Source organism: Branchiostoma floridae, chromosome 1 (assembly GCF_000003815.2).
Source record: "Branchiostoma floridae strain S238N-H82 chromosome 1, Bfl_VNyyK, whole genome shotgun sequence".
NCBI classification, from domain to species: Eukaryota; Metazoa; Chordata; class Leptocardii; order Amphioxiformes; family Branchiostomatidae; genus Branchiostoma; species Branchiostoma floridae.
In genome coordinates this window covers 23,816,397-23,839,669 of record NC_049979.1, presented here as the reverse complement: position 1 = coordinate 23,839,669, position 23,273 = coordinate 23,816,397, and the positions used below count along the sequence as shown (strand labels likewise).

The window sequence follows — 23,273 nt, the reverse complement described above, 5'->3', positions numbered from 1 at the left end:
AATTAAGATATTATAACATACTATTTTATTTTTATGTATTTATGTATATTAACAGACTATTAGTAACGCTGTTATCATACATCGATCTGTACAGGTACTAATCACATCAGCCAGCTAAGCCAATTTGACCTTTGACCTACATTAAGAGAGAAAGCTCAGGTGTTGCGGAGTTGGATCGGGACATAACATTAGGCGCTTCATAACAATAACAATGTCAGCTTTATTTTGTAGAACTACAGTACGAGCTTTCATCAGAAGTACAGATGTAGTTCCAGGCACGAGGAGACTGGCTGTACGCCCACTGTCCTCTGTAGGAGAACCACAACAGTCTACAGAGTCTGCCCCTCCCCCTCCAGAAGACACATGGGAAGATGTGCCTCAAGACTTCTACGATATCATCGTGTCAGGAGGGGGGATGGTGGGGGCTGCGATGGCGTTAGCACTTGGTGAGTGGAAAGGTTTATATTGGTGTCAACCATCAACTGTTGCAACATGTTGCCATATGATGTTTGGTGTGATGTAACATGATTTTTGACTTCGTCATTCCGTGTTGGTTTGTTTTGGTTGGTGTGTATGTCTGAACAAGGAGCTTTGGTCTGAAGTTTTGTTATTGCACTGTCGATACTGTGACAGGAAGTCAACTGAGTGGGAGGATGACCTTAAAGCTGAAGTGCCAGGAGGAAGTAATGTACAGTTCAGAGGTGGCAGAACTAGTCATGATGACAGACATGACAGTCCAGGTCATGGGGTCATTGGAAGAGGCTCAGTCCCTCTGCTTGTGTCTTTGAGGTTCAATGTAAAGTGACAGGAAGTGATTAGTCACATTTAGTGGACAGATCTAATGTTAATCAAAACCTATTTACATAATTAACGTTAGTGAGTCTAAAGATCTTGTTAAAAACATTTTTTGTCTCCCCTGTAGGCAGTGACCCAGTCCTGTTGGGCAGGAGGATCCTGATGCTGGATGGAGGACCCAGGAGGGTGCTGACACAGGTGCCTGACAGGTTCAGCAGCAGGGTCTGCTCACTCACACCTGGAACTGTGCAGCTGCTGCAAGGTCAACTACATGTATATGTTACACATTCTCTGTTAGACTTAGAGGCTTACTGGGCCTCCTCTCTGGAACCTTGTGGCTCTAAATTGAGAGAAAGTCGCTCCCTAATCCTAAAGTCATCAATACGAGCTCACGATTATCTGTCACTATGATTATGAAAATCCATTGAATATTAAAGACCTCAGGATTACCTGTCACTATGGAAACCAGACATCACAGCAACATCAGTAATGATCAGTTTCCCATGCTTATTTTTCAGACATTGGAGCATGGGATCACATCAAAAATATGAGAGTGCGGCCATATAAACGGATGCAGGTAACTCTTCAATTCCATAGATAATCTTGAACATTATCAATCCCTTTGATAAAAAGAACTGAATCAAACATATACTAGATGTAGTATAATATAACTTGGCTGAATCAAGTTCTTGCTTCATGTATATTATATGTCACCCTCTCAGGTGTGGGATGCATGCTCCGATGCCATGATCACCTTTGACAGAGATGAGCTGAATGAGGACATTGCACACATCGTGGAGAATGATGTCATCCTGTCAGGCCTGATGCAACAGCTGGATGGCATGCAGGGTCTCGTGGACGTCATGTTTGACACAAAGGTCAAAGGTTACAAGCTACCATCCAAGGTCGCTGATGGTGAGGATAGTCCGTGGGCCAGGGTGATCCTGGAGGATGGCAGGGTGCTCGATACAAGGCTTCTGGTATGTCTTTTGGCTGATATTTGTACAATGTATCTGTCTTTATATAACGGTTATATTACACTGAAAGGCCTGTCACACCTATCCTTGTCACACATAACCTAACTGTAAGCATATCCAATTGGGATGTTTCTGCTTGCAAGGTGGCAAGGAGCTCTGCTCTACAATACCTCTAACTTTGATATAGGGAAAAATACATTTTTGAATGCAGCAGTCCTTAGTTTATAAGTCTGGTACTTGAAGGCATGACTACTATTTCTTTTTCCTTTCTGAGCTGGCAATAGACACTTAGTAGTCAGTATGTCCTCCAGTTATCTACATTGTCAGTGTGTATTTTCCATGTGGGTTGGGTGTGTGTGTGTGTAAAAAGATATGGAGTTCCTTTTGGAGTTTTTTCTTTATTCTTATTTCTGTACTGATACTCAACAGATTGGAGCAGATGGTCCTAAATCCCTGCTAAGACAGACGGCCAACATCCGACAGTTGTCATGGAGCTACAGCCAGGCTGGGGTCGTGGCTACGCTCAAACTCTCAGAGGTACATGTACATTACATTACAAAAATCTGAACTTGAAACATGACATGAAACTGAACTGATGAAAATACATTTTCTTAAGCTTAAAATGATAGATTGATTACACAGATAAATTAAATTGAATCTAATTACATGGGCTCTCAAACAATGAGTGGACAGGAAAAAAAATAAGGATAGAGGCAGCCCTGACATACACCCACTACTTAGATCCCTGAATTTGAAAGATGCAGATTTCTAATCATTCACTGACTGTTCTATTCCATACAGCCAACAGTGAACAATGTTGCCTGGCAGAGGTTTCTACCCACTGGTCCAATTGCCATGTTACCGGTAGGACTTCTTTCTTAAAATCACTAGTATCTCTCGACTTGACTTAAGACATCTATACTGATTCTTAATTTTCAGTCCTACACTTTTTTTAACATTTATAATGAATCCAATGTCTCCTTGGAGTTTTGTAAGTTTTCATTTAAAAGTAAATTGTGATATTTTTCACATGGCCTTTCATCTGTTTACAGTCAACCTACTGTAGAACATGTATCAGTACCAGAGCATCTTATCCAAGTGTATGTGTGTTGTTTACAGTTAAGTGAGACCCACAGTAACCTGGTGTGGTCCACAACTTCTGAGGATGCAGAGACACTTCTGCAGATGCAACCAGAGGAGTTTGTAGAGGCAGTCAACAGTGCATTTGTGAGTAGCAACTTTTTGTCATCGGTTTGTTGATTTGGCTTTGAATCCATCTGCAATTTGGCTTTGAATCATCTTTGATTTCAAACTTAACATTTAATATCAATTGAAAGATAATGTGAAAAACATTGAATAGGAACTGATTCCAAAGTATCCTTGTCTTTTCTCAGTGGCAGGACTATAAAAGGGAGGCTGCTGTTGACTCTGCTGTACAGACCGTGCAGTCTATCCTGTCCACAATTTCCCCTGGTGAGTAGCAGGTCACAGCATGTCTAGTTTTATGGATGACATCCACTGCAGACTCCAAATTTAATGCAAGAGTTCAACATTTTCTTTTTTTTGTTTGTTTTAAGACAGTAAATTTTGTCAACTTCTGGGCAACTGTCAGATTGTTCATTTTGCATTGAAATGTGTTTTCTTGGGTGGGTATGACATGAATAAAATACCGTCAGTCAGGCTGTTACCTCCTGCAAAGCAATATGTACAGATTATTGAAATATTTGAGAAAACAGTGTTTGTGTTTGTGGTCAGGAGGAACATCAGCCAGACAGCTGCCTCCTAGTGTGTCTGATGTGGATGCAGACAGCAGGGCCATGTTCCCTCTGGGGCTGGGCCATGCCACACAGTATGTCAAGCACAGGATGGCCATTATTGGGTAGGTCACTGATACGTTGGTATGTAGGTTATTACCTCTATGAAAAATGGAGATGTTCTTTATGGTTTGTTTGGATGTCTGTGTCTAGATATTTTTGCTCAGAATAATTTATAAACCTCTGGATTGATCGTCATATTTTATATGTATATCTTGGGAAGACAAAGGACAGTGTCGATCGATCGTGGTGGCTTTCCTTGATATAGCAGTAGAACTTACAGTTTTTGTATCTTTGTGCTGATTTTTTAGCTGCAAATAGCTTTTGATATCAAGAAAGAAAGGAGTGAAGTAGGTTTGGATCCCCTAGCAGCTTGTTTTGGAAATACAGGGACATTGTGTTCATTACAGGTACATGTTGTTATATCTGAAGATCGTCTGTATCATTATGTCGTAGGGATGCAGCACATAGAGTGCACCCTATGGCTGGCCAGGGTGTGAATCTGGGGTTCGGTGATGTCTCCTGTCTGAAGCAGGTGGTGTCGGATGCAGAGGCTACGGGAGAGGATATAGGTCAGACAGTGTTTTTTTCTCATTTCCTTATACTTTAGAATGAAGTCTTTACCGTACCAGATCCACGACAGCGCTTTTTCTGAGAAAGAATCTATACACACATTTTTCTTCGGAAGGACGTGATCCGCCAAGTCAAACGCTGCACTGTAGTCCAGCAACACTACAGAGGTCGTCAGTCCTTTGTCCATATTGTCCGAAGTCAAAGGGTGGCACCTAACTTGTTTCAATAGCCCTTGGGCACAAGTCGTTGTCACTACAACAGGGGGCTTGTCCACTGGTTGTGACGTGTGTTGAACTACCACACTCTGTCCCCTGACTGCTATGCAGAGAAAGTGGTAGCGTGCCATGTTTTAAGTCTTTGTTATGATTCGGTCAAGGTACAAACTTGTACTGAATGCGAACACTCTACCCACCAGTGCACCGGTACATCAATGACGTAAATGTGCCTCAGCAATTTGTGTGGAATAGTGTAGTCTCTTAGGACAAAAATGACATTGATCCCCATGTTTCTCCAGGCAGCGTAGATAGACTGTTGGAGTTCGAGACTAAGAGACAGCAGGCGGTTATTCCCATGATGGCTGCCATTGAAGGTCTGCACAGACTGTACTCCTCAGATAACCCAGCCTTGGTGCTCCTCAGGAGTGTGGGGCTACAGTTCACCAATGCCATCAAACCACTCAAGGTGGGTAATGTGCTGATAAACATCATTCTGAAGTGAAGTTGAACTGTAATTTGCAATTTCGATCTACCCAACTGTAGCCATTTTTTTCAACTTATGATCCACTGCTCACAAAGTCATGTGTGCTATCTACATTACGTAACATCATAAAAGCAGTGGATTGCTCATTCCTTCACAAAGACTAGACAGTCAAATACATGTATTTGGGTAAGATTAGTTTATTGGAATTACAGGCCATACTGTTTTGATTATAATATTTCCTTGTCACCCTGTAGTACTGCAGCTGTATTTTGTAATGTCCTATCTCAATACTGGTATCTGATGCTTCTTGATGTTGTTCTTTTACAGAATGAAATAATGGGGTTTGCCAGCAAGTAACCATGAAGAGACTATACTGTACAGCAGCTACTCTCAGCTTCTAAACCACAGTGTGGTCATGATGTGTGTGCTTCTGAGCTAGACAAGCTGGAGTGCCAAGGCCTAACTGCAGTTTCATGATGTGTAACCAGCTTTGGTTTGCTGCATGTAAAGCTATGCCAAAAAGTTGATCAACAAAGATTGAGGACACTGAATACCAAGTGGATACAACATTTCAAGCTGGTTACTCATCCCATCTTAGAGCTGGAGCCAGTCTTGAAATCAGTTACAGGCATAGCTATGAACTATGTTTCTTTGTGTACATCATTTGATAATTCGATTTGAATTGTGATATTGAGAAAACAGGAACAACAAACTTTTCGTGACACAACAAAGGATATTAATTTATTTGAATTTCCACTCAAACACACAATACAAAGTTGGCTGTATGTATATATACGTGTAGATCTCGTTTGCACATAACTACTGGTACTGCAATTTTTTTAAGTTTATGATAAGCTCCTTCTTCATGACAAGTGCATGGCCACTAAATAACAAGGGCGACATGTACTTATCAATGGTAGATATAAATCTACGAAAAACAACTCAGATTGCTATTAAATGTAGACATCAACATGCAGAATCATCTCCCAGGTCCTCCTTCAAGAGTTCTTGTACTAGCGAGTGTTAACCTGAAAAATAAAAACTGTTTTTAGTTACGATTTAGTAGGGATATGGACCAACCAATTGACATATTGCTACATATGCTGAGTGACATACAATTATGGTCATGACTAGTATGCCTACTTATATGAAACATCAGGAACAGGAATTGGTTACAAAAATTTAGGCAGTAATGAACTGTTGACAACAATGTTTACTCAAAGTTCAATCAGAACAGAACTAGCCTGTGCTCTGAGTCTTTTCCAGTGTTAGGCTTTGTGACAGGATTTATGCGTCTTTAAGTCACAAAAAAGTATACACAGTGTGTAGAATTAAGCTATTTGGGTACAGTACATCAAGATCTGGCACTTCGGACCTGTTTGACTTTTATGGTACTTTACCGGTTCACAGGATCTAGTCATGTCCATAGAATTTCAAGGTCTTCCTAAGGTATGCGACGAAGTTTAGAGAGCCTTAAGTTAAAGTTGAAATAAAGAACATGAAGAATAGGAGGCCATACTCACGATGTCATCAATTTTGAGAATCTGTGTGACAGTTTCTGCTGCCAGCTTGACTGCACTGACGGACACCAGCAGGGGTTGGATAACATTCTCCTCCAGGATGTTGGTGATGCAGCCCTGTGGGTACAATACATTCATTTACCTTCAGAACTAATCCATTGGAATACTACATCAGAACTGTCCAATTGGATGGTAAGGTAAAGCCAGAGGCTTTAAGATTAAGGAAAGCCATACCTTAAGCATGGTAAAGAACCAACCATACTTATCAAAAAGACAATGTGAGTGGATCAAACATGACAGGTCTTATGTGCATGCAGCTTGTGCTTACTGTACTAAACTGGTGTGTTATGCATAAAAGCCAAGCAAAAGAAAAATGATGAGTGGATATTGCAGTGCTGGAGGCCTTTTCTCAGAAGTGAAATTTAGGGAAAGTAAAGACCATGGCTCACCTTTCTAACATTGATGCCAGCAGTCTTCATGCCCTCTGCATGGTGGTTCCTCAGCTCTGTAACTGTACCGATGGGGTTCAGGCCTGCGTTCTCTGCTAGTGTGTACGGGATGACCTCCAGAGCTTCAGCGAAGGCCCTGATGCAGTACGCCTCCATGCCGGACAGGGTGCGGGAGTACGCACTGAGGCGTACAGACAACTCAATCTCAGGCGCTCCTCCACCTGCTATCAAAAATCTGCAGAAAAACAACAATGGTTAGCTGATAGCCATGAAGTAGTAACCCATGATGCCAGTTTAAATTCTTTCTAAATGGCCAAACATTTAGTACCAAGGTCTATAATATTGCTATCTTTTCAGTTTTCATGGTAAGGACTAACACAAACTCATCATGATGAACACGTGCTTTGCCTAGAGGAAATAAAGTGCTCACGTGAATAAGGACATATATCCTTTGCAATAGTTTGCCAATGGGCTGATAGTACGCAACGGGGAAGACTTAAAGGCAATATTAACCAGCAAAACTTGCAGGAACTAAATGTCTCTTACGTAACAGTTGTGAGCAATGCTTATGTAGCTGAAAACAAAAGATAGCCTCACCTCTTCTTAACCAGGCATCTGATGACACAGAGTGCATCATGGAGGGAGCGGTCAGCCTCCTCCAGGACAAGTTTGTTGGAGCCCCTGAGCACCACAGACACGGTCCTGCCCGGGTTCTGTACTCCTGTGATCTGTTGGTAAAAACAAGGATCAGCTATAGGTCTGACCACTAACACAAACACGTCCAGAATACAAGATATCAAAGCCAGAAAATCTCATGCAGTACCGCTGAGGCCCAATATCGAACTTGACCATATCCATCCACAGGTTCTTAGAGTTATGCTGCCCACACAAAACCACAAAAGACACCAAAAACAACCTTCTTTGCAAAGGTAATTATCATTGGCAATTTGTTTAATTCATCATTCTTCAGACTAAATGGAACAATAGTTGAGACAAATTGGTATCTTCCACTACCAATGGCTAATGCTACAAAAGTGTAGAACAAGTTACATATGCATATGATAGGTCCATTCCAAGGTACCATTCCTAAGTTAAACCCTGTATGTCATCCTTACCTTGACCACTTTGCCTGAGCCGACCTGGAGTTCTTCCACGAGCTCGGCCTGTCCGAGCATGTCTGGCTGGAAGTGGTCGACGCTGGCGATGGGCCGACAGCCAAGGCTCTACAGGGACAAAAGGCACTTGTTACTTCTACTTACTTTGTAATACAGCTGAGAACATAACTTTGGGAAATATATGATATGGTATGGGTTTGAACCTTACATTTTAGTTTCACTTTAAAAGCTGACTACACCACACTACAAGACAAAAACATTACACAATCTTCATACCTTGCAAACAAACTCGATGTCCTCCCTCTCGATGTCCTTGACAACCATAATCTTCATCTTGGCCAGGAAGTGTAGAGCAAGGTCATTCACAGCATCTCTGTACATAAACGAGCCACAATGTCAAATTTGCTGTATGAAGTTCACACATACACACAATTACCAACAATGGCACATATGGCACTTTGGCAGATTGTATCATATAAGGTCTTGTTCACATATGGAAAGATGATATAGGGCCATAGAGTCTTTGAATGTCGTACCGGAAAAGATATTGTATGCAAAGATGCTACAATGGCCAAACAGCCAACAGAAACAGTGATGAATTTAATTGTAATCACAGGACAACAACTCCTGTATATGTCTGATGACACACTGCAACTGCTGTATGAGCAGACTGGTTAAGATTTGATTTTGAAAGGTGCCTAGTTTTTGTTGACAGTTGATTTTGCCACTGATTATTGGAAAAAAATTAATACTTTCTGGGATAGTGCTGTATATTACACTGTGATATGTTCTTGAGAGTTTGTTTATGTAATACACTACTTTCAAGTACATATCATACCAAATTTCGTTACAACCTGCATACATTATTCTGTACAAACCTGAGAATGGACTTCTGAATGAGGAGAACATTGCAGCCAGCCTTCTTAATCTGCTTGACCAGGTTCAGGATGTAGGCTCTCTCTTCCCTCAGCACACGGTCCATCTGGGAGTAGTCCGACACAATCACCTGGTTCTCCATCTGTCAAGAAAAGTGGTAAAGGTAGTTCCTTCGCCTTTTATGTGGACATAGGGGCAGTGGCTTGTTGTCCACTGTGTCTAGGGTATGGTATTGAAAGGCGGAGCCCATCCCTCTCCTTCCATTGTCAAACCTTTCCAACCTGAAGCCAGGTACCCATTTTTACACATGGGTGGAGTGAAGGAAGTCATGTGAGGAGCTTTTCCAAAGGACACAACGTTTAGCCAGGGATCGAATCTACGACCTCTCAGTCTTGTGTCTACTAGCCTGGCCGCACAGTACCACTATCTATGATGTACAATGATACAAGTCGTATTCAACCAAAATAAACATATTGTCAACATTTCAGGTAAGTATCCACGTCAGTCCTAGGTTAATCTAGCAATAGCAGGTTGAAGCAGTACCTTAACCAATTTCACCATTACGTTTTGAGAGTTCCTATCAATATCAGTACACAGATAAAAGTTACACATCCAGGTAGTAAGACACATTTCACAAAAGTTACTCTAAGATTTTTTAGTCTATCCAGATTTGTGTTGTCTACTTACATCAGTTTTGGGAGGTGAGAGGCAGAACTGGATGAGGCCAATCTTGGCCTTCTCCATCTTGGATGGAGCCCCTGGTGCCCCAGCATGCTTCTGGTCAAACACTACACCGTCGATCAGCTCAGAGTCCTCAATAGTGCCACTGAAAAACACACAATAACATCAGACAGGAAAGTATCAATGTCTCTACTCACACTTTCCACATCCTCTTTTCTGGACCCAAGCGTAGCTAAAGCTAGTAACAGGCATGGCAAAAAATATAAATACATGTACTACATTTATTCATAAAAAGAAGAAAAAAACAGTGCAACTGATCAAGCGGAATGATTTTATTTTGTCTTACTTTCAGTTCCGGTTTACTTCTACTCTTTCCCAATCACGTTCCTAAGATTTTTTTCATACCAAGTTGATTCTGCATACATACAAATCATATCAACTTCGTTGCACATCACCAATTGTAGTACCATACCATTTCACCATTGTTACCATTATCACTTTTGGTTTATCATTTTTTTCTTCATTCACTCATACAGCAAGCATCCTACTCATGTAAAACAGTGAACACTTTCTCACCCCAGCTTCTTGATCATCTTAATGTCCTTCAGATCCACATTTTTGGCAGTTGCAGGGTCAATGACCCTCATCACAGCATCCACAGCCATGGGGGCCAACAGGGAGGAGTACTGGGAAACAACCTGGGAAGGAAAGGGTATTAAGTTGCAATGTATTTTCTCTTCTAACTAGTTCAAGAGAATACCCAAAAAGGGAAAGTACTGTAAATGGAGCCATCTTATATTTGCATTTTCAGTGACCTCTTAACGGTTAAGTCCATTTTTAATCTGTTTTCTGCCAACCTACTCTCTTGAGTAAGCACTACATAAACGTGCTACACATTGTACAGTACTATGCAGGGCTTGAAAGTGTTACAGGCAAGTTTAATGCCTGTCTGTAGCACCCTTGGTGAGTCACTAGTACATGGTTTCCAACTTGCTGTCTGTAAGGTCACCTGTGTTTCCATTACTGTAGTGGTATGTAACTACAGCACTATAGCAAAGCCAAACACACACACACTCACTCACTCACTATCCAATAAGCACTGTGAAATTCAACCGTCGCAAGTTTAAATGCATTTATTTGCTTTTTTAACCCATGTTGTTTTGGGGGGGGGGGGCTCTTGCGCTTTAGATCTGGAATCTGCAGACGATGCCATCCAAAAAAAAATTACTTGTTGAGGCCTAAGAAATGGGCAGAGCAAGATTGGCTGCGACCCCTACCTTTGAGTTGAGAGATGTTGAGGCACTTTTGACAAGAGAATCCCTGTCAGCCAGGTCCACAGGAGTGGCGATCTCAGTCAAGATCTCCTCAGACTTGGCTGCTGCTTTCTTGAATGCTTCTGAGATCGTTGTTGGGTGGATACCTGATATACACACAAGCGACATTATGTGTTAGCATGCAGGCTACATAGCATAATGGTCCAACCATGTTATAAATGGAAAAAAAATGGAAATACTGGACTTCATATATTTCCTTGGGGACTGAAGTTTGCGGTATAAGGGAAAGATTTCCATGGTGTCCTCGAGAAAAAAGCAAAAATAAAACCACCAGGAATATTCAAAGATGAACATCAAAACAGTTTAAACCTTTTTAAATTTTTGTACATCCCCCATGTGTTTTATCTCATGTGTGCATTGTTTCCATGGTACGAGAGATTACCCACCTTTCTGCAATAGCTTGTTAGCAGCATCCAGAAGACTGCCAGCAATAACAGTAACTGATGTGGTCCCATCCCCAGCTTCTACATCCTGGGCTTTGGACAGCTCAACAAGCTGTTTAAGAATAAAATTCGAGTATCCTGTTAGTGCTTCATTACTTCAGAGTGTCAGTGTGTACTACTTCTTTCTGCTAAGTCCCCAGAAAGCTGTCACTGGTCATTAGTCAACATAAACAGTAGCACTTGCCCAAGTAAAGTGGGTGAGCTCAGGCTTAGGATGAAGTATGACACCTTTTCGTTAGTTAGTAGTACAATGCGCTACGGCTCACATTTTCAGTATGCACACAAGGTCACCCCTACTCTTCTTATTAAGTGTGTTAGGTTCTTTATGTGCAGAGGCTTGATGCCATAAGCTCCCTCATACATAACACCAACAGCTTTACATTCCCATACTGAAGGACGATACAACCAGTTGTGCCCAACCCCTGACACAAACACAGGCCACTGACAGAATTTTCCCCAGTCTAAGCCAGATTTAAGTAGCAGACCAGTAGTTTTGCCAACATCTATTTGGATAAAAAATGCTGACCTTCCTTACAAAGGCTATACTCACCATCTTCGCACATGGATGGAGAACCTGCATCTGCTTGAGAATGGTAGCTCCGTCATTTGTGATGGTCACATCTCCATTAGATGCCTGGATCTATACAAGTAGAGGTTTTCAAAATCAGACACTGCCTTATATCTATTATCTATCTGAAGAATGCACACTGGCACTATCAGTAATACCAGTATATAACTTATATATCATAAGTCTAAATTAATTGTTACATTGGGGTATCTGTACACTACAGTTAAGTACAGTTCACATTCCATCAATCACTTTTGGCGAGAACTGGCTATTTTTATTCTTGTCCTCAATTGAATATAACAAGGAAAAATTTATTCTAGGAAAGTTTTATGTTACACTTTACTGATATTGCATTAACACTGTAAAGTACAATGAATTGCTTCTTCATATCTAATAAGTTTATTGTTACCATTTTGTCCATTCCCTTTGGTCCCAAGCTAGTCCTGATAGCATCTGACACAGCTGTAATATGAAAAAAGGGTTTTACATTAATAAATTTCGATAATATCATAAGTCACAAGTGTCACATGGTTGAAGTTGTTGTCACTTATGCAAAAGTAAACATTAAAGGACTGACAAACGTCATGCATTTGTAAGTTCCATTTCTCCCACTTTTGATTTTGTACACAAGTCTACATGTAAGTGAAATTATGCTGCATCCTGTACCCACTGGCCACTGCAAATTCCAAATGATTTAATTTTGCATTGGAATGTTTGTTTTTTTGTTCGCTACAGAACTATAATAACATTCTGTGTAACATTGGACACATGGCTCATATTTGCCATGAAGCATTCAAACGTGTGTGAAAACTGCTAACATAAAACCACCACGAATATTTCAAGAATAACAGTAACATGCATGCCCCCCTCCCATACTCTTTCGAAGACAGCACATGTATATGTATATGTATGAAAGATAACTGTATGGGCAACAGTGAGTCATTATGTATCATGGAAAATCCGAATACAGATTATTCATGCAACTATTCTACATGGTAAAATACGCATGTCTGTCAGCGGTAGATCTAGGTGTGAAGAACATGACAACGCTAGATGCCGGCAAGTCTTGCACATCGCTTCTAGAACCTTCTAGATCATAATTTCCATGACGGCACCGCTACTGTAACGTTTCGTGATGAAAACACGATTTCACAAAATAGAAATCGTGAAAATGTACAGTCGTCAAGAGCCTCTCCTGTTGAAAAGGAACGATTTCGTTCTTTACTTGTTACAAAAAACAAAAGAATTTAGCTGGAGATCTTACCTTTGGCCGCTGTGATGTTACTTGTTCTGATGTACTCCGGCTTTTCACGATCTTTGTACTGGCCTTGGCCACCGGATTTGGATGCCGAGCTTGCTTTTTCTGGCATTTTTCTAATCTCTTGGTCCTTTGCTATTCAAAAGTAACACTGATTTGCACAGATGATACAAATAACCTGGAGATTTGGACGGATTTTTACCGATGGTCAACAGAGAATATCTTGCCCCAGATATACTTGGCAACAGCGGCCTGGAGGGTTGACGGGAAGAGTAGATTCCACTTTTCAACAAGGGGTGTCGTGTCTTTAGATACATTATTTCAAATCAGTATCATCACATATTCTTTGAATATCAACAAAATCCTCATCCCAATCCATTGCTTATGACAGAATATAAACTATTTTTTCCTCAAATGTTCTCTGATATTTACAAAATTTGTCTACTATCTTCAGGTAAGCAGGAAATATACCGTTGCCAGGTAGTGTATCATTCCAATATGTCATAGGTCACTCTGCCGGCCAGACGAAGAGTCGAGGAAGGCCTTGTCAGCCGTTTGACACCTCCCGCCTCGAGGACTCGAGTACTGACACTGTCTTACACAGCAGACCGACCGTGAGTTCAGATCTAACATTGAAACTAAGAAGAAAAAAAATGTTAGCTTTCTTTCATGCGCTGAAGGACCCAAGTGTTGTGGCCAAGTTTCAAGAACTGTGCGGTATCGAGTTCATCGATGAAGTCCATGAGGGAAACGGGGACGCCTGTGCTGACAACTGCCACAAGCCCGACTCGGCATCAAACGGCATAAGGAAACGCTACAAAGAATAACCAAAGCAAGAAGGAAATCTGGCTAACGGGTATATTGATCTCAGTCACCCAAGAGACAAGGCAGAATGGGGCAACCACGTGTCAGAGGCTGGGCGGCCATACAGAGTCACACAAGATGTGGTACTACCTGTTCTGTTTCGGATCGTCGCTGGGAGGAGAACTGTTCTACATCACCTTCTTCCCCTTCTGGTTCTGGAATATTGACTATTTCGTTAGCCGCCGGGTCATTGTAGTCTGGGCCTTCACCATGTACCTGGGCCAGTCCGCGAAGGACATCATCCGCTGGCCCCGACCGCCCTCTCCGCCGGTGGCCAAAATCGAGCGTACTTTTGACTCGGAGTATGGCTTCCCTTCCACCCATGCCATCGTCGCGTTCTGCATTCCTTTCACGTTTATCTACTGGACAGTAGGCAGATACGAGGTAGGATGTTTGTCATTTTCTAAACAGAATCATAAGTGTTGGAATTTTTAGAATTTCCCCAATCGCCTGACCAAAAAGTGAGCAGTAAAAAATATGACAGGCAACGTCATGCATGTAATTTTGCACGTTCGATTTCCGGTCCTTGCCCTGAGGTATGTTGTCAAGGCAACGACTATAATTTATCAGCATGTTGAACAGCACATGTTGCTACTAGTAAATCATAGGATTAAATAGATTATCTAATACAGCCCAAATACAACTTGTATTACAAATCTTTATGATATCTCATTTGCAAGACAAGATATGATAATTGATTTGTTCAAATGATGAGGACTATAGCCATTGGTACAATTTCTCTTGCTTACATAATATCAATATTTCTTTGGCTAAGTGGTCAAAGTAGAGTAATAAGTAATAAGAATCAGTAATGATCCTTTTGGATGATAATCGAGCATTCCAAACAAGAGAAGCTACATTTAGACTTAATACAAATCAGTGAAATCAATGTAGAATTTTTAAAACAAAAGACAGGGGTTTTGGTTACATGGTATGACTTCTACTCTCTTGTCTGATATGCAGACTTTGGTACCAATGTTTGAAACTTGGCATGGATTCATCTGTACGTGATCTGTACTGTAGTACCACATCAGCTCTGTCCAAACGGACCAAAGGTCTTAAGTGGCGAGATGTTACACAATGGATGGACACAAGTTAAATAACCGGCCACATGACACGTGGTGTGAGATAATGCCTCAGAACATATGGATACAAAAATTAGGTTAGGTATCGATTAACATTAATATAACAATATATATAACATATATATGATATAACAATAGTTAAAATCATTCGGTCCTGACTTGCCATGAAGTAAAATCTGCTGGCATCAGCAATAAGTTCACACGTCAAGTAGTTTGTTTGTTTTAACCTTTGTTTAGTCAAGAGAAGCTCAAATCAGCCTGCAGGCCGCTTTTTATTGAGGTCATGAGGGAAAAGGGGTAAGGGTCAGACAAAATACATAACACTATTAACAGAGACACAGTTCACATCAAAGGTCCTAATAAGTATATATGCATATTTTTACACGTAACACGTAACTGGTACACAATATGTAAGAGCAAGAGAGGCAACATGACTCGAGTTGAGTTCATTTGTTCATACTCAGACATCTGTACACAGATTCATTCATTCAATTTTCAATCAAAGCAAATCTGATTAGCAATTTACATACATACCACATTACCAGAGTCATACATGTCTGCAACTATATATAATATCCTTATAATTATATTGCAGCAAAGGCCTGGGGACATAGTACATGTATTGTAATTCACTAATGATTATTGTTACTATTGCTAATATCTTTGACAATGAAAACTTTCCTGATGTGGCATATCATTAACATAAACCTTTGGACCACCCTGACTACACACCATGACCAAGGAGGTAATGAGATAACCTCCTGCCATGACTTACATTTACAAGTTACAATAACTACTTCAATCTCAGTCAATACATCCCAATCCCTCTTTGGTTTTGGGTCACTTGTCTGGCTTTGAACAGCTTAACTGTGGGAAACTGGGAACTGTATGTTGTAACTTCCAACACTGACCCAGATATATAGGGAGTTCCAGTCACAAATTGTTCTTGGGAAAAAGGGTATTGGCTAAGATTAAGAAGAGAAATCTGTATGTGTGGCTTGCCCTGGGTTGCTTCCATTCAATTTTTTAAAACCACAAAGCAAGTTGAGTGTTGACATATGGGGCGTGTATATAAACCTTAAATGGACAACTGCTGACCACCGTCATTGAACTACATGTTACAAACAGTCATTTAAAATTGTAGACTAACGTCAACAATTGTTTACAAGTGTTTACCATTGAATTACAAAGACCTGTGGTCAACTCAACTGTTGACAACTGTTTACCATTGATCTACAAAGGGTTCTTGATCAACTGTCAACAGGTGTTTATCATTCAGTTACAAAACATTTGTTTTCTATTCAACTGTTGACAATTGTTTACCAGTGAGCTGGAATGAATGAATGAATGAGCATTTTTGCTAGATAGCTGAAATACTTGTATTCAAGTCAGCTATTGACAACTGTTTACCAGTGAGTTAGAATGAATGGATGAAAGAGCATTTTCGCTCTAGACACTTGTATTCAAGTCACCTATTGACAACTGTTAACCTGGGTTAGAATGACTATGATTATGAATGAATGAGCATTTTAACTGGATAGTGTTGACAACTGGATTAAAGGAATAAACTTTATTGCTGGACAGTTGAAACACTTGTTTTATTTTGATGATGGTGATGATAATGATACATAGTGATGATGATATCACCCTTTCTGTATTTTTACTGGATATGTAGTGTTGACAACTGGAAGGAAAGGAATAAACTTTATTGCTGGACACTAGTTGTTTTATTTTGATGATAATGATATCACCCTTTCTATATATTTCAGTACTGGTACCCAGCAGGTTACATGATTGGTGCAGCGTGGTGCCTCCTGGTGTGTGTCAGTCGGCTGTATGTGGGCATGCACAACATCCTGGTAAGATTGCTGTCAGGAATCCTTCATGAACTAAATACTCTCATGTCCCTAATAAACGTACCGGGACGTTTATTTTTTCAGCCTCACAATCCACCCGGTACGTTCTTATTTTGGACGGTACGTTTATTTTTTTTCTGAAAATTGGGGCTTTGCTTAGCCAGGACCCTCAAAGAATTGAATTTTGGGGGTTTTCTGCCCATATTTCCGCGGTATTTTTGCTCAAAATTCCCTATTTTTCGGGCGAAACGGCGCGGATTTCCATGAGCGTGTACGCGTACGCAGTACTCTTTCGGTGATTTCGGTCGATCTCGCTATGACGCTACGAAGTAAATGTTGTTCTTGGGGGAAAATAAAACACCACACTGACGTTTTGAAATACAATTTTTACATAAATAACTTTTAGTTTTAATTTAGTAGTAGTTTATAGTCTCTGTTTACATCGTAAACCAGCACCTTGCACGAGGAATTTCCCGCCGGTCTTGTGGTTCCATGCGCTTTCGGCAGCGAGGCGGAAGAGTGATTAGTTCACATAATAAATGCTGGACGTAAAAATAACAACTATAACTTCGTTTCCCTTGCAATATGAGTTTTGACGCCGCAAATTCTCCCAAACGACAGGAATTCGTCGGTAAAAACAGCAAGTTCATAAACCGCAACAACTTTCCTTTGTAGATGCATGTGCCATTATGCCGAGGTGGTCACGTCGAAATAAAACTTTCTTAACGTAGGCTTATTTCTTTGACAAAAATCAACCTTAGTCTAGTTTTCACATAACTAACTTTTATTTAATAGGTTTTAATCGTTTTTATACCGTAATCACTGTATTTAATGCTACACATCAGAAATCTTGTTGCGATATTTTACCTTGGTAAAAGTGGAGTCGTCCACTGACCCCTAGTGACCTTGTTTACAGCTGCTGCGACGCCATGTTGGAGAAAACCGAAGGACGGAGATTTCCATTTTTGGCCCGCGGAATACGAAAATTGGGACAGCGTACATGCATTTCAAGAACCTAAAACATCAGATACATGAACGGACGGTCTATTTGTAAAATCTGCCCATATAGCCTTCCAGTCTGCACAGAAATGACGATGTAGAGAAGGGTAGAAGTGCAAAGAGTCTGAGATGAGAAAAAAACGCCACGTGAATTCAACAACACTTCGCATAAAATCACATAATTTTGTATAATGTTGCCTTTATTCAATGTCTCCTTCATAAAGTGTCCAAGTTGAACCGACATCTTGCTGATGTAGTACAGAAAAAAAAAGTGATCCCCTCGTGGATAATTTAGTGCAGCGTAACGCGGCCGGCCACGCGTCCGTGACGGCAGTGTTGGCATAGCGGCCGGACTGAAAATCGTCTGGCCGCGACCGGTGACCGCTATAGACTATTTCTTAATGCTTAGGTCAACGGGAAAAATCCAAGGGACTGACGAAAAGTGACCGCATGGCGAGTTACGTGGCCCCTATACTCAGGTGACCCTAAGGCAGGTTTCACTGCGAATTTCAACTTAACCTTTTATTAAAAAATTGAGAAAACATTCATGATTCGAACAAGATATCTATAGTTCTTCAGCTCATCATTTATAGAACTAACTGATGTGGTTCTTAGGCATAAATGAATAAAAAGACCTACCTGCTTATCATCTCCTTTTCTTTGGACAGAAGTAGCATGTTCACAGTTAAATACATGTCAATTTGGTAATTTTCCGGGGGGTATGTTTATTCCGGGGGGTATGTTTATTAGATATTGACGATTTGTCCGGGGGGTATGTTTATTCCGGAGGGTATGTTTATTAGGGACATGAGTACTACACTGATCTAGGATGCTGCAAATTGTCAGAGAAGTGTATTTCTGTGTATTTACCACCCTCAATGTTGTCTTTCTCCTATATTGGTAACAAAAGGCTTTTGTTATCTGTAGCTTTTCTTAGGTGGAAATGTTTCATGATAGAAGTTTTCTCTCTGTACATATATACTGTACTGATTGGACTTGTAGTGAAAACAATGTTTATCCTCTAATATTTCTCCTCATACACGCTAGTCATTTCTACATAGTAACAAAGCTTGCGTGTTAGTAATTGATTCCAAACTACAAAGCTCAAATGAATTATTAATATCAGCATTTTTTTATATTGAATGCATTTTGACATAATAGGTGGATCAATTGTTTTGATCATATATTTTTCCACAAAAACTGAAAACAAATACATATTTTTTTTTAAGTTAAGGTGACGGACATCTTTATGTTAGGACTTAGGTCGACAAAGCTTGTGTTGATTGTTACTGATTCAAAGACTTTAGATAATTACTGATTCAAAGACTTTAGATAAAAGAACACAATGAAAAGCAAATTCAACTGAACATTATTAGAATGATGGTATTACATGTAGAACCGCACAGAGTTTGATTCAGTGATATTACTCCACGGTGTTTTATACCTGTATCAATAGTAATAGTTTATCCAACATTTCAACAACAGAACAGAGGGGAGGTTGCTTTTCTCTAAATGTTCATGCCTTTAATCCACCTACATATGGTTAGCAATCAACATGCATCACGACTTAGCAGAATTTGTATCTAGAAGATGACTTGTGTTGAGAGATTTTATGAATGGGACATACCACTCAGTGGTTTGCCCCAATATGGCTGAAATAAAAGAGCACCATTTTCAATGAAAGCCTATAACAATGCCTATGAAATTAGAATTTGATGCCACTGCCTGATAAAGACCTCTATTGAACCCACTATCAATGATTAATGTCCATGTGATGATGAAAAACAAGCTAATAGAGTAATCATGACAATGAAGTGTTTTAATGGGAAACACTATTCAACTTGAATAGGATGGTTAATTGCCATTCAGGTTGAAGCATTAATCAAAGGGCGATGTTTTGCCGAGCTGGTGCAAATAACCTAGATCAGAGGACAATTTGCAAAGCTCAAGATATAAGTAAGTTATTCGCATTCAAAATTGGAGCTGTGCAGCTAATTTTTGACTGCACCTAATTTTTTACTTTGGGTGCACCTATATCTAGATATTTCTTAGGTTGATTGTACATTTAGCTAAATAGTATTCATATTCTTTACATTTAATTCCAAGTAAATATGACAAAAATTTTGTGAAACAAAGCTAGCTAGAGAATTTCAGATTCAATCTCTGTTGAGAAGCAGTAAGGTAATTTGCTGGCATTCTACTTTATTTCATGTTTATACCTAAATTTGTAGGTTAAAACGTAGATGCACCTGTTCACCTATTCCTAAAATGGATTTCAAGCCTGCTTGGACAATAACAAACATTAATTATTCAGCCTCGTAATTAGTACAAGTTGTACAAATTTGAGCAATATTTGACGTTTGTGTACATTTTGAATTTCTCTGTCTTTTGTTAATGGGACTTGTAATACATGTACAGGTAAAGAACCAATGAATGGCCATGTCTTTATCAATTGCAATCTTGTTTATAGGCATCTCCTTGGGAACAGTTGCATGACGTTCTTTGAACAAAGGACACGTGGGTGTGTCTGTTCAACCGCCATGCAATGTACACATGTATTGTATTACCTTTGTTTCAGTAATGCCACAGGACAAAATCTGAATACAGTTTAGACTGCACAGTGTATATATAATATAAGGAAGCTTAGGCAGCTGGGTACCAGTTGCGTTTTGCTTGTGACAAATACAACTCCATGGCTGAAGCAAGGAGGTTATATGACCTTGATGGGATTTTCCAGCAGCTTCCAGCTTTCTGTTAAAGCGCATAATGATACATGTATAGGTCATACTATATTGATGATAGAGTATAATATAGTATTAATAATTATAATGATACTACTATGCTACATGTACTGCAAAAATCAGTCAAAACTGCCTTGCCCTAGAAGACCCTCTGTTAAGCAAAGTCATTTGAATTTTACATTTTAGTGGTAAAGAGATCTTTCAACATAACATATACCATTTTATTATATGGTTGCTTCACATTGTCTCCTGTGTCTGTAGGATGTCCTTGCCGGTCTGACCCTGAGCGTGATGCTGACGTGCTTCATCACCCCCTGGCTGGACACCATCGACCACTTCAACCTGCACCACCCCTACTCCCCCCTGCTGGTCATCACCTCCTACTTCATCCTGTGCCTGTTGTACCCCAGCGGGGGGCAGTGGAACACGGCCAGGGGGGACACGGCCATGATTGTTGGTACTTGTGCAGGTGAGAGGGGAGAAGTCAGGGATAAGATAGTGTTTGTTTGTTTTGCCTAGCCATTGAACATCCATAAGGCATTGCATACCAGTTTTGCAATATTACACACCGGAATGGACCATGACACTTTTCACATTAAACATGCTTGAGGTGTGGCTTTCCATAGACGTGGGATGCCCGGCTTTTTGTCCCATCCAAGATGACGTCCCAGCACAAAACTATGTACTCATTTTGAGTCTAGGGAGGAAAAAGTGCCTTTAAAGTGCCTTTCCTAAGAATACAACAGTGGGACCTGCTAGCTATAAAGGGACTCAAACCTAGAATCTTTAGATTTATGATTAGATTCTAATTAAACAACCCTAACAACAAGACCACCTTGACTAAAGATCAAGTAAGAGCTCTCTTAGAACAAAATAAAACAATCTGGTTGCATCTCCAGTGTGCATGTATGTTTAGATGGAGCTGAATAGATTTGGTTATGCTAACAATAGGTCAATAAAAATGTCCAATCAAATTGCTAGCAAAGTGCATTTCTGTCTTCAAGTTCATATTTTAACAAAGTCTAATGTATTGACTTTTGCAGGTGTTATATATGGGGCTTGGATCAACACTCAGTACAACCTACTGCAGGACCCCTCCATCCCCCCACCATACAAAGTCATCTGGCCAAGCATCCAACAACTCGGCCTCTTTGCTGTCCGCTTCGTCCTGGGCGGGATCATCGCGGGTATATCGCGTGCAGTGGTCAAGCCTCTAACCCTGAACACAGTGTGTAGGCTGTTCGGGGAATCAACAGAAGACCCGAAGGCAAGGTCTAGGGCAGTCGTCGAAGTGCCATACAAATTTTTCACGTATGGCTTCCTTGGCGTAATGGTTGTTTGTGTGATACCCATAGTGTTTCGCATGTTGGGTATTGCATCGCTGTATGAGATTGGTTATGAACAAGCACACCCAGCTCTGTGACGAGTGTACTACCGCTTACTTGTGACATAGGTAACTCTACAGTTGGATTGTTGGCGAATATTACTGTTACATGGCTGATGAATCTACCAATAGAATTTGACATTTGTCAGATATTTTGCATGTAAAATGTAGGCATTCACTTGTTTGCAGTCAACATATTTTCAATTCCTGAATGGCTTTTCAATGACACTTGATGACATTGTAATTATCATGTCCTGTTCTGGTTCATCAGCCAATAGCAGATGTGCCAAGGAGTTTGTCAACTTTTTTTCCAGAATATCTTTGAGTTGATATCAAACATCCCATGCCCGTAGCCAGGATTTTGCCTGGGAGGGTTCGTTTTACTCTTTGGCGGACCAACGAGCGAAGGTGCGAGTTTCCTAGGGGGTCCCCCGGAAAATTTTGAAAATTGAACTCCCTGAAATGGCATTTCCTGCGTTTTTGAGAGATTTTCACACAACTGCTTCAGACATTATTTTATTCGACGAAAACGAAAGATTGTTATGAAATGGCACCTCGTCACTTCTCCGAACTTTTAACTGGCTCTGATACCCCATTCAATTTGTATACGACAACCGACACGAAACTTCGAAAACTGGATGCTTTACAACGCTCTTGTACTTGAAATGTTTTTCCTCTTAGAAATGGGTGAAACTACATCGTGCCAATCAGCAGGCTCTATGACTGTGTATACCTATGTTGCACAACAATTGTACAAGATAAAAAGTATGGCATCTACATTTATTAATTAACTACAGTTCTATAGATTATCTTAACTTGTGTCGGCGCTGTCATCCACAGTCCGCCAAATAAGACTTCCGGGCGCCTTTTACCATAGCAACAGCCAGGCTTGACTTTTTTTGACTGCGGTCAGCCACTTTCATTGCCACCCCCGTTAAACTCCAGCTCCGGCCCGCACGGTCCATCTCTTGCCAGCACGGTCCAGCTCCGGCCCGCTTTGATTCCAGCTCCGACCCGCACGTACCAGCTCCAGCCCACACGTCCCAGCTCCGGCCCGCACGGTCCAGCTCCGAGCTGGAATCAGTGCGAGCCGGAGCTGGACCGTGCGGGCAAGAGCTGGACCGTTCGGGCCGGAGCTGGAGTTCAACAAAGGTGATGGCGTGAAACTTGTCTTTCTAACGCGTGCCGCGCCCCGCCTCGCGCGGGCCGGGTCTTTTACAAAACAGTAGCACGCCCCGGACT

The 23,273-nt window shown here is 40.7% G+C and overlaps 3 protein-coding genes across 3 annotated transcripts; 2 read left to right on the top strand and 1 right to left on the bottom strand.

Annotated features, from left to right (window-relative positions):
- The first annotated feature begins 134 nt into the window (after positions 1-134).
- LOC118410281 (ubiquinone biosynthesis monooxygenase COQ6, mitochondrial-like) lies at positions 135-5,779 on the top strand. Its single transcript, XM_035811844.1, has 12 exons — positions 135-446; positions 923-1,057; positions 1,314-1,372; positions 1,518-1,775; positions 2,202-2,309; positions 2,574-2,636; positions 2,892-2,999; positions 3,167-3,245; positions 3,528-3,651; positions 4,043-4,158; positions 4,674-4,840; positions 5,186-5,779. Exons 1-12 carry the CDS (start codon positions 212-214, stop codon positions 5,213-5,215), a joined length of 1,482 nt encoding a protein of 493 aa, XP_035667737.1. The 5' UTR covers positions 135-211; the 3' UTR covers positions 5,216-5,779.
- On the bottom strand, positions 5,572-13,380 carry LOC118410271 (T-complex protein 1 subunit delta-like). The gene is made up of 14 exons (XM_035811832.1): positions 13,109-13,380; positions 12,254-12,306; positions 11,827-11,916; positions 11,220-11,328; positions 10,777-10,919; positions 10,076-10,197; positions 9,506-9,644; positions 8,821-8,960; positions 8,219-8,315; positions 7,943-8,050; positions 7,425-7,555; positions 6,828-7,062; positions 6,382-6,495; positions 5,572-5,886 (listed from the first exon to the last, which is right to left on the bottom strand). Exons 1-14 carry the CDS (start codon positions 13,212-13,214, stop codon positions 5,872-5,874), a joined length of 1,602 nt encoding a protein of 533 aa, XP_035667725.1. The 5' UTR covers positions 13,215-13,380; the 3' UTR covers positions 5,572-5,871.
- Positions 13,381-13,517: 137 nt separating this feature from the next.
- On the top strand, positions 13,518-22,367 carry LOC118410290 (sphingosine-1-phosphate phosphatase 1-like). The gene is made up of 4 exons (XM_035811854.1): positions 13,518-14,350; positions 16,821-16,910; positions 20,909-21,116; positions 21,691-22,367. The coding sequence occupies exons 1-4, from the start codon at positions 14,045-14,047 to the stop codon at positions 22,068-22,070; spliced, it is 984 nt and encodes a 327-aa protein (XP_035667747.1). The 5' UTR covers positions 13,518-14,044; the 3' UTR covers positions 22,071-22,367.
- Positions 22,368-23,273: the final 906 nt, after the last annotated feature.

What these genes read in the sequence shown, in the direction of transcription:
- LOC118410281 (XM_035811844.1), top strand. Translation starts at nt 212, where the DNA reads ATGTCAGCTTTATTTTGTAGAACTACAGTACGAGCTTTCATCAGAAGT. An exon ending in CTACGCTCAAACTCTCAGAG is followed by an intron (nt 2,310 to 2,573) that starts GTACATGTACAT and finishes TATTCCATACAG; the next exon opens with CCAACAGTGAACAATGTTGC. An exon ending in AGGCAGTCAACAGTGCATTT is followed by an intron (nt 3,000 to 3,166) that starts GTGAGTAGCAAC and finishes GTCTTTTCTCAG; the next exon opens with TGGCAGGACTATAAAAGGGA.
- LOC118410271 (XM_035811832.1), bottom strand. Translation starts at nt 13,214, where the DNA reads ATGCCAGAAAAAGCAAGCTCGGCATCCAAATCCGGTGGCCAAGGCCAG. An exon ending in AGATGCCTGGTTAAGAAGAG is followed by an intron (nt 7,063 to 7,424) that starts GTGAGGCTATCT and finishes GTTTTTCTGCAG; the next exon opens with ATTTTTGATAGCAGGTGGAG. An exon ending in CTGGCATCAATGTTAGAAAG is followed by an intron (nt 6,496 to 6,827) that starts GTGAGCCATGGT and finishes TTGTACCCACAG; the next exon opens with GGCTGCATCACCAACATCCT.
- LOC118410290 (XM_035811854.1), top strand. Translation starts at nt 14,045, where the DNA reads ATGTGGTACTACCTGTTCTGTTTCGGATCGTCGCTGGGAGGAGAACTG. An exon ending in GGACAGTAGGCAGATACGAG is followed by an intron (nt 14,351 to 16,820) that starts GTAGGATGTTTG and finishes TATATATTTCAG; the next exon opens with TACTGGTACCCAGCAGGTTA. An exon ending in GATTGTTGGTACTTGTGCAG is followed by an intron (nt 21,117 to 21,690) that starts GTGAGAGGGGAG and finishes TGACTTTTGCAG; the next exon opens with GTGTTATATATGGGGCTTGG.